Consider the following 10039-nt stretch of genomic DNA (forward strand, 5'->3'; position numbering starts at 1 on the left):
GGGGTGGGGCGAGAATTCAGAGCCAGACCATAGGTGAGCCGGTCCCCAGGTGCCTCTCTCGACCTCGGGGCTCCAGGTGTTGCTCATTCCGGGAACCTCTCAGTCTGTGCCCACACTGGAGCACCAGCAACTCTCCCTCTGGGATACCCCGCCTCGTGCCCTCACCCCAGGACCTGACGGGAGCACCCCTCTGCCTGCAGCTCTCACCGCGTCATTGTGGAGCACTTTATGAACTGCAGCATCACCACGCTGGCCAAGGACATGCCACTGGAGGAGGTGGTCAAGGTCATCACCTCCACAGACAAGGCTGAGTACCCCCTGGAGGAGAGCACAGGTGCTCAGCAGGAAGAGGGGGATGGGGAGAGGCCTTCCCTCCACCTCCTCTTGGTGGCGCAGGCCCAGGAGAGGGGAAGCAGGGCACTGGCCCTACATCTGGATCCGGGCTCGGTAACTGGGTGCCTTTTGGGGAATCACTTCACCTCCCTGAGCCTGATTCCTCCTCGTTGTTAAGATGGAGACTGACCAGCCTGCTTGGGGTGGCTTCTGTGCTGCCACGGGAGATGAGAGGGCGCTTGCGAAGCTCTCCAGGGCAGACCTGGGGGTTCTAGAGGCCAGGCCTGGTGTGCGGGGCGTGGGGGTAGGGTGATGGGGCGCTACCAGGGTCTCAAAGGGTTCCTTCATCCGCCTCCCCTTCCAACACTGCCCCGCCGAGTCCCCGCCACAATCCCTGAGAGCATCTTTGTAAAGAAGGATGAATGGGGCCCTTGTTAGAAGACACAGAAGCGGGGTCTTGGGGAAGCATCTGGCTAGAGCATCGTTCTCCACTGGCAAGTACAGTGCGAGTGGGAAAGGAAAGTCGGGGGGAGTACAGCCATGTCCACTCACGGCCACTGTCACCTTTATGTCCCCTCTGTGCACATGAGACAGGATGCACACCTGGCAAGCGTGGCACAGCTGGGTTTTGGTCCCTGCTTGTCCTTTGGGCAGGTACCTCATCGAGTGAGCAACCTGCACAACCATACGGGTCCTAACCGCCCCCATAGCCACCCTAAGAGGCCTGGGCCACTTGTGAGCCGCAGCGTCAGGGGCAAACCACGCTACGACCTGCGGTGTCCCCACCCAAATTGGGGCAGCCCTTACATCGTCCCACAGAACATGCCCAAGGTCCCCCTTGAACATGTTCGCAGAGGAGACCCCTTCCAAGAGGCCTCCCCTCCTGGGACAAAGACAACTGGCCTCCAGACAAAGTCCACGCCACCCTCGGAGCCACAGGAGGCAAAAAGCTCCCAACCCGCAGCCCTGGGCCGTGGGACCCTACTGATCACTCAAGAAATAGCTTTAAGTGTTTGTTTGTAAAGGTCTAATTGTAAAGTTTTTACTTTACTGGATAAGAAGCAAAACTATCAGGCTGTTGCCTCAAAACCGAGTACCTGCAAAGTCCAGCGATAGCCTGGATTGAGACTTGCCAAGCCCCCAACACACAGTAGGACCTCAGAACATGGTGGGCTCCCGGGTGCCTGCCTTCACTGGGCTGAACCAGGGGGGAATCTTCCTGTGGGGAGGGGGGAACAAAACCCCGCCCTATGGCACAGGTGTCCCAAAGCTGCTCTTGCTTTGAGGCCTGCCACGTGGGGGACCTCAGGGTGAGCAGACTCGCTCCTGGCCCCCAGCAGCCTTAGCCTCCTCTGGCTACCACACCTCCATGTCAGAAGCTGAGTGACCTCCGGTAAGACAATTAGCCCCTCTGTGCTGCTAAGCCTCAGTTTCCTCGTCTATAAAATGGGTGACAATAGTTCCTGACCCACAGGCTGCTGTACGTTCCTGAGAGACACAAGAAGACCTAGCACAGTTATTGGCACATAGTAGGTGCCCAGGAAATACAAATTCCTGCCTCATAATTCAGCTCTCTCCCTCTCCCTCTCCTTCTTCCTCTCTCTCTCCCTCTCCGCTTGTCCAGAGTCTCAGATCCTGGTGGGCACCGTGCGAAGGGCCCACTTGCTGCAGGCCCCACCTAGCACAGTTATTGGCACGTAGTAGGTGCCCAGGAAATGCAAATTCCTGCCTCATAATTCAGCTTTCTCCCTCTCCGCTTGTCCAGAATCTCAGATCCTGGTGGGCACCGTGCGAAGGGCCCACTTGCTGCAGGCCCTCCAGGCTGAGCCACCTTCCTGGGCTCCAGGACACCAAGTGGTACTCATGCGGGGTGTTGGGGGAGTTGGGGAGTCAGCAGGGTGGGAGTGGAGGGGACAGCTGATCTGTGGGAGAGGAGGATTGAGCGGGGCAGCCTGGGGGAGAGGGAGGCCGGCCCAGGCTCCCAAAACCCTTCCCTGTCCCCAGCACTATCTCCAGGACATCTTGGCTGGGGGCTGCCCCATGGAGCCAGTGACCCTGCAGCTGTCTCCAGAGACCTCCCTGCACGAGGTAATGGGGAGGACTCAGGCACGGGCACAAGGACCCTGGGGTAGAGGGGAAGACCAGAGAGGGAAACTTCGGCTCCACCTTCCCTACACCTTCCCTACATGCAGCCAGCGTGGCTCTGTCCCCCCTGGGCCGCTTCCTTATCAGCAGAACGGGCAGAGCAGCTCCTGCCCTCTCCGAACCCCACACCCAGAGTTGTTGGGATGATGCAAAGGCTAGGGAAGTGAGAGGGTTTACATAATAGAATCCTCTGGGTGGAGAGAGGCAGTGTTTGAATTATGTCTTTGGGTTTCAATTTCAGATCCACTGCTTTCTCCCTGTGTGATCTTGGGAAAATTATTTAATCCCTTTGAGTGCTGATACCCTCCCACTCCCCCACACAAGCACAGAGCCTGGAACACGGGGTCAGGGAGGGGAAGAAGCCGGTTGGGGGTTTGGGGGTGGTCCCAACCCCTCTGTGACACTGTTGCTGGATAACAGGTTTTCCCCATTGGTTCCTTGTGTGGACTCTGGCGACCCCTCGTGGTCATTTTGGACATTGCAGGCTCAGGTCCTGGTCTTCCACCCACCATTCCCTTCCCGGGTGGGAGACGTGGAGGCGAGGGTACCGCTCCTCCACCTCTGCTCAAAGCCTCCGGTTAGGGATAAGTTGAAGCCAGAGGGCGGTGTGGGTGCCGTGCCACCTGTCCTCCAGCATTTCCTACCCACCCTTCCTCCAGGCACACAACCTCTTCGAGCTGCTGAACCTTCAGTCCCTCTTCGTGACGTCTCGAGGCAGAGCTGTGGGCACCGTGTCTTGGGTGGAGGTACCAGGGTCCCCCGGGTGGAGCAGAGTCGAGGGGCCCTGGTACCTCCAACCCAAGACTGGGGAGGTGGAAGGCACCAATACCCTCCCATCCAAATTTTGAGGGGCCTCGTGGGATTCTGATGAGCCCCACTTCCTGGCCCAAAGTGGCCACTGGGCCTGGCTACCCTACCTTATTTTATGACCAGTGGCCAGCCCTGCCAGTCTCTAGGCCTCAGTGATCCCATCCGTGCAATGGGGAGGCACTGACTCAAACACTCACCCCAGAATCAACCCTTAGGGGAGTCCAACAACACTGGAGCCCCCATTCGCAACCTCCTCTACATCCTTCCCCCCAAAAGCTCCCCTTTCTCTGTTTTAGTTGAAGAAAGCCATTTCCAACGTGACAAACCCACCGGCCCCAAAGTGAGCCAGCCTGGCAAGACGAACCGGGGCACCTAAGTGCCCTGGCGAAGCAGATGGGGCAGGCATCCTGCCTCCCTGCCCACCACAGCTTGCCCTCCCCCCAGCCCAGCTCAGCTCCTCAGTGAAACAGGCAGCTCTGACCTTGCACCTCAGAGGGCTCCATAGTCACCATGTCCCATCCTGGGTGGGACAAGTGCCACCTGCCTTGAAGGACAAATCCCACCGTGGACCGAGCTCAGAATGCAAGACAGCAGGAAACCTCTTGTCCGTCAAATTCACCAATGACTGATGAGATTGATGGATGCTGTCACCAAGGGCAGGCACAATCCCCTCTGGGGTCGACGCCCAACCAGAGGCTCCTGAGAGAAATAAAGCCGTTTCCCAGAGCTGCAATTCATCCCCCATCTCCGCTCCAAGGGCACTCACGTGGCACCCCAGCTTCTTCCCGTGCTGGCTGAGCAAGCTCTTGGGGCTGCTTGTGGTCAGGTGGGCAGTGCAGGCCGGGGGTCCTGGTCTCCCACTCCTCCTGGCAGGGAGATATGGGGAGAGTGGGTCCCCCACCAGGCCTTACACTGCTCATCCTCATGTATAAGCAGGACCCTGTGGCCCAGCTACCTTCCTCCCAGCCCCAGCCTCCTCCTTGGCTGAGCCAGGGCTGCTGGTGCAGGCCCCCGGGTGCGGCTCCCCGGACAGTCTCTCCTGTGGGGACTCTCCCAGCTGGGGGGTAGCACACTGACCAGCTGTATGCGTGTTGAGGGGCAGGGGCCCTCCCTGAGTCCCTCTAGAGCAGTGGTTCTCAACCTTCCTCATGCCGCGACCCTTTAATACAGTTCCTCATGTTGTGGTGACCCCCAACCATAAAGTTATTTTCGTTGCTACTTCATCACTGTAATTTTGCTACTGTTATGAATCGTAATGTAAATATCTGATATGCAGGATGTATTTTCATTGTTACAAATTGAACATAATTAAAGCATAGTGATTAATCACAAAAACAGTATGTAATTATATATGTGTTTTCTGATGGTCTTAGGCGACCCCTGTGAAAGGGTCGTTTGACCCCCAAAGGGGTCGCGACCCACAGGTTGAGAACCTCTGGGCTAGACCCTCTCGGCCCAGGAGCCCCAAGGACACGGTTTCCCCAGCAGAGACCAGGCCAAGTCCATCCAGGGTGAATCCGCCACTTTAATGTCTTCAGAGAGCTTTCAGGGAGGTGACAGGAGGGCGCAAGGAGGGGGAGCCGGGGCACCAGGGTCAGAGGGTGAGGGACAGACAGACAGTCCATGGAGACGGGTGTCCTCGGATGACCACTTAGGAGCAGATGCTTAGCTACCGGAAGAGGCTACCCCACCTCTGATGGGGCAGAAGCACAGAGGGAGGCGGGAGGGACTGGCTCTGGGACCAGGCAGGGTCCTCAGGCCCCACAGCAAGTGGGTCTCCCAGGCCCTTTGAGGTTGTCTGCCTGGGGGCCTGCCCTGGTGTCTGCTGAGTCCTTGAGCTCGGGCGGCAGGAACCCTGCTGGGGGGAAGGGGCCCACAGGAGCCAAGAAGGGAGAGAGGGGTTATGGCTCCCACTGCGGCAGGTCCACTGAGGCACGAAGTGGTCCACGGGAGTGCCGGCCTCGCCCCCTGCCTCCCCACCCCGTGCCTGCCCTGAAGGGTCGAGAGGCCCAGCCTGACCCCACGTCCTGAGACGCCTAAGCTGCCCACAGGCGAGACGGGGGTGTATTTGGGCCTCAGTTATAGAACACCTCGTCCTCCTCCTCCGAGAGGGAGCCGCTGTCCACTGAGGGGAGGGAGCCCTGCAGGCAGGACCCACCCTCGGGCCCTGGGCCCCCGGGCAGCCGGGGCCGGTGCTGCTGCTCAGGGCTGGAGGGCTGGGGGGCAGCAGCTGTGATGGGGGGCTCCTCGGGTGAGGGCCAGCCGTCAGGGGAGAGGCCGGGGGAGGAGAAGGCCAGGAGGCTGTCATCCTGCGAGGGGCCGCTCAGAAGACTGTCCTGAAGGTAGATGCTGTCCAGGTCTGGAAAACCAAAGGGAGGTGGGGGTGAGGGGTAGAGTCCGGGACCCTCCTCTGCCTCCCCTGGTGTGTGAGGGTGGGCAAGGGGCAGAAGACCGGCCTCCAAATCCTGCTTTGTCACTGCCAAGCTGTGTGACCTTAGGCAAGTCACAGAGCCTCTCTGAGCCCGTTTCTCACTAGGGCAGTGCGTGTAGTTAGGAGCAGGCTCTGCTTCGAGTCCTGCGCTCTGAGAACTGGGACAACCGGTGTTCACCCTGAGCCTCCCTCCCCTCCAGCCAGAGGAGGATTAAATGAGATCAGAGGTACGTTGGCTTCACCCAGGACCCAGGCTCGTCGAAGCCCTTAGTAGTAACCCTGGGTTCTAGCACAGAAAGCCCTCAATTCACAATATTTATTATTATTACTACTATTTTCTCCTTTATGCTCACGGCACCCCTTGGCAATGGGCAGGGCAAGGATCATTTTTCAGATGAAGAAGCTGAGACCGAGGGAAGAAAGGGCTTATCTGAGGTCACAGTGCATTTGGTGACAGGGCGGCTTGCAGCGCCAGCTCTGCCGGCCACCCCCCTCCCCCCGCCCTGGTGCCCGCTCGGGCGGTACCCTGCAGCTGGACAATGTCCTGGGGGCTGTTCTCGGGGTGCAGCTCCTTGTCGTCCAGCGAGGACCAGGCGCTCAGTGTGGCCTCTGTGATGGCGAACTGCTCAGCGACCCCTGTGGGGACAGCGGGACCAGCTCAGAGAGGGCACGGCAGGGGGTGCGGGGGGAGGGGGCGGCAGAGTGCTTGGATGGCCTGGCACCCGACAGCCTGGGGGGCCCTGGGCTGTCCATGCAGGCCCTGGTGATCAGAGTGCCCACCGAATGCCCTGGCCACCCCAGGCACTGTTCTCCCTGCCCAGACAATGCCCCGTGGTGATGCTGTGTCCCCCAAGGACCAGAGCCCTGGCCAGTGCGGGTCCCGAGCTCCGCCCCCCACTGACCGGCAGCAAAGCGGGCCTCACGCAGCTCATCCGGGAGGCAGCAGTAGTGCTCGTCCTCGGCTGGGGACAGCTCCCAGCCCGACCGCTGGGCCCTCCAGCCCTTCCACTCGATGAGGTGGGCCACGCGGCCACGTGCCATGGCCGTGGGCTTCGTGATGTGGTCCTTGATGCTTTGCACCACCCCTGGGGACAGTGAGAGCCGTCGCGTGACTGCCTGGCTCAGAGCCCCACCCCAACACCCCTGGCCCCCCCATAGAACAGGCCCATCCAATGACCTGTACCCCACATCCATTCAATGCCTTGTTCCCAACCGATGCTCTGCATCCTCACAGCCCCATCCCCAGCAACGCCCTGTACCTACCCGATTCCTCAAGCCCGGCCAACGCCTGTGCCCCTCCCTGCCCCACGCCCTCCCGGGGTCCTGCTCCCAGCCAACGCTCCTGTCCACTGGGAGCTTCCTTCCCAGCCTCGCCACACCCCTCATTCTCTCTCCGACCAAGTTCAGACCCTTCTGCCCAAGATCTGCTCAAGGATCCACTCAAGACGCCCCCCCCGCCCAGCCCTCCCCTTTTCCATGAATACAGTTCTGAGAGAGCTGCCTGGGCCTGGGCCAGTGCCAGCTCTGCTGTGGGTGAGACCTGTGTGGGGCACTGCAGGCAGGGAAGGCTTCCTGGAAGAGGTGGACTGGATTGGGGCTTTGAAGGCGGTTGGGTTAGACAGATAGAGGCCGTTTCAGAGATGAGATGATGAAGGCATGGAAGAGTCGGGTGTGGCTCCAGGGTTACCAGGGCTGGGATGGCGGAGAGGCTGGGGCGCCTACCAGGGGCCAGACTGGGGGCTGAGAGCCAGGCGGAGGCACCGATGTCCTGAGAGCAATGGGGAGCCACAGCAGGGCGATGGCAGGAGGGGAGCGGGTTAGATCTGTAGTTGAGGAAGAGCATCCTAAGTCCGGGCTTAGGGTCCCAGGGTGGAGACAGGGGGACATTAGGGGCCACTGAAGGGATCCAGCAGGAGACGGGACAAGGGCTGGGCAGATGGGGGAGCGGGGACCTGAGGGGTTCCTAGGAGTAGACGTTGGATGTGGAAGCTGACAGAGAGGGTTGTCAAGAACGATTCAGCATCTCCCCAGTCAAGCCCGACAACAGGTCTGGGAGTCACCGGGCTCCAGCGCCATGACGTAAAGAACAGCAACACAAGAAAGACAGTAGCCACAAAGGAAGCGAGAGGAAAACCACAGGGAGGAGGGAGGGGAGAGCCCTCCCCCACGTAGGGGAGTGTTGGCAACTAGGAGGTTTTTGGAGGAGGTGTCTAAGTGGCCCCTGAAGGGCAGGGGAGGTGGAGAGAAGGGGTTTCAGGGGGAGGGAGCAGCACAGGCTGATGTTGGGGGGAGGGCAGCAAGGGCCCGGGGAGCCAGGGAGGCCTGAGGGAGGAGGGACTAATGAAAGGCTAGCGCAAGGTACACTGAGCAAAGCTGTGGGCAAGGGGAGCGCTGAGAATGGCCCAGAAGGCTGTGCCGGGAGGCAGGGCAGATGCTGGAGGGCCCGTTGAGGCCCCTTTCCTGGCCTGCGTGCCCACCCCCCACTGGCACACCTGCACCCTTGTCTGGAGGCTCGCCCTTAGCTATGGCAGCTGCCTCACCCGGAGGTGCCGGAGGGGCAGGGGCAGCCAAGCCAGCCAACTGGCTGAAGTGCGATTCACACTCCTGGGCTCCCATGGATGGGGCTGGGGAAGGGGAGACGCCTGCCACCAGGCTTTGCCAAGCTCCTCCCCCGCCCTGTCCCGCTGCCCTCACTCCTATAGGTTGCCCTAGAGCAGTGGCTGGCAAACCGAGGCTCGCGAGGCACATGCGGCTCTTTGGCCCCTTGAGTGTGGCTCTTCCACAAAATACCGGCTTCTACGCATGGGCCACAAAGTTTCAATCGCACTGTACGTGCGCGCCCCCATGTGGTATTTTGTGGAAGAGCCACACTGAAGGGGCCAAAGAGCCGCATGTGGCTCGCGAGCCGCAGTTTGCCGACCACGGCCCTAAAGCAAGTCCCTCAGTAAACCACTCACACAGCAATTCTCATCTCGGTGACAGGCAGATGTCACCCGCTGCAGAGCGGGTGGGCGGGGAGGCCACACCAGGCACACATCTGAAAACCCGGGCGGTCCCCCTCAGAGCTGCTGGAGGCCCCGACAATCCCACCCATGGGGGCGGGAACCCGTCACTACTCCCTGCAGACCCAGCTCTTGGAGCCTCGCATTTGGAAAATGGTGAATCCATGGGGCCACAATCCTTCCAGCTGCAATTCAGCTTCGCTCTCCCTCTCTCCCCCAAAACACACACACACACACACACACACACACACACAGCTAGTGTCGGGCGGGCCGTGCAACTCCAAGGGCAGGAGAGGGCAGCTGCCGCCTACCCACAAGGGACGAGGTGGCCAGGGCTGCCACGTGGTAGCTGCTGGAGCAGGATCTGGAGTCGGACAGGTAGCCGTTGGTGGTCTGGAAGCATCTCTGCACGGCGGAGGGGGGAGCAGATGGGCAGACCTGCCCAAGGAAGTCCCCCCACCACGACCACCCCCTGAGCAGTGGGCAGGGCCAGGGCGATCCTGCCAACGCCCACAGGACCATCCACCCCACCATTTTCACCGCCCTCCCCTGCCCCCGGCCCCAGGGCTGGCAGAACCGAATGCCCACGCTGGGCCCAGTGGAAGGAGGGCACTGGCTAGACTGGGGGGTGAGCAAGTGCACTGACCTGCCAAGGATCCCAACAGAAACCCATCTGTTTGTCCTAAAAGAAAAGGAGAAAGAGGAGCAGGAGGGCCTGGCACGGTGCCAGCAGATGCCAGGAGTCCTAGAGCTCCGGACGGCGATGTGGGTCACCTTCTGGTGCTCCCTGAGGTGGCGGGTCTGCCCACTCCTGGGTCGTGCCCTGCTGTCCCCTGGCACGCAGAGAAAGAAGTGTGTGTGTGTGTGTGTGTGTGTGTGTGTGTGTGTGTGTGGGGCACGGCCTCTGCCAGGAGAGGCCGTTGGTGCAGGGGGCAGATCAGACCTGGGTTCGAGTTTTGGCTCAGCCCCTTAGCCTGGGCATCCTTAGACTAATAACATCTCAGAACATCAGTTCCTTCATCTGCAAAAAGGGACAATGCCATTTACCCCTCGGCTGTGGGGAAGCGTAAATGAGATCATGTGAGCACGTGCCTAGCACAATGCTTAGCATGTGGTATGTGCTCAAACAACAACAACAAAAAGGTAATTCTATCAATTGGTAGGTTCAAGGTCATGACCTCTGGGGCAAGAGCAGAAATTATGCAGCAGGATGTGAGGCCCCTCGCGAGATCTAAGAATCCTACTCCTTTCGTTCCCCAGTGCAGGGCAGTGCAGGGCAGTGCAGGCTGCTAAGGTGTCCTGGGCTGGTAACAAAACT

At 60.3% G+C, this 10039-nt stretch overlaps 2 protein-coding genes across 2 annotated transcripts in view; one reads left to right on the top strand and one right to left on the bottom strand.

Moving 5' to 3' along the window:
• Positions 1-4469, top strand: part of CLCNKB (chloride channel, voltage-sensitive Kb) — a 13054-nt gene extending 8585 nt beyond the window's left edge. Inside the window, exons 16-20 of the mRNA XM_005886188.2 lie at positions 201-334; positions 2099-2190; positions 2338-2421; positions 3138-3224; positions 3585-4469. Coding sequence (XP_005886250.1) covers positions 201-334; positions 2099-2190; positions 2338-2421; positions 3138-3224; positions 3585-3632 — 445 coding nt within the window. The 3' untranslated portion in view covers positions 3633-4469. The remainder of the gene's footprint in view (positions 1-200; positions 335-2098; positions 2191-2337; positions 2422-3137; positions 3225-3584) is intronic.
• Positions 4470-4793: 324 nt separating this feature from the next.
• FAM131C (family with sequence similarity 131, member C) overlaps positions 4794-10039 on the bottom strand; it is a 5797-nt gene continuing 551 nt past the window's right edge. The window contains exons 2-6 of the mRNA XM_005886189.2: positions 9368-9403; positions 9033-9126; positions 6622-6804; positions 6245-6355; positions 4794-5647 (exon numbers count right to left, since the gene is read on the bottom strand). Of these exons, the coding sequence (XP_005886251.1) occupies positions 5364-5647; positions 6245-6355; positions 6622-6804; positions 9033-9126; positions 9368-9403 (708 nt within the window). The 3' untranslated portion in view covers positions 4794-5363. The remainder of the gene's footprint in view (positions 5648-6244; positions 6356-6621; positions 6805-9032; positions 9127-9367; positions 9404-10039) is intronic.

Source organism: Myotis brandtii, unplaced genomic scaffold (assembly GCF_000412655.1).
Source record: "Myotis brandtii unplaced genomic scaffold, ASM41265v1 scaffold96, whole genome shotgun sequence".
In the NCBI taxonomy this organism is placed as follows: domain Eukaryota; kingdom Metazoa; phylum Chordata; class Mammalia; order Chiroptera; family Vespertilionidae; genus Myotis; species Myotis brandtii.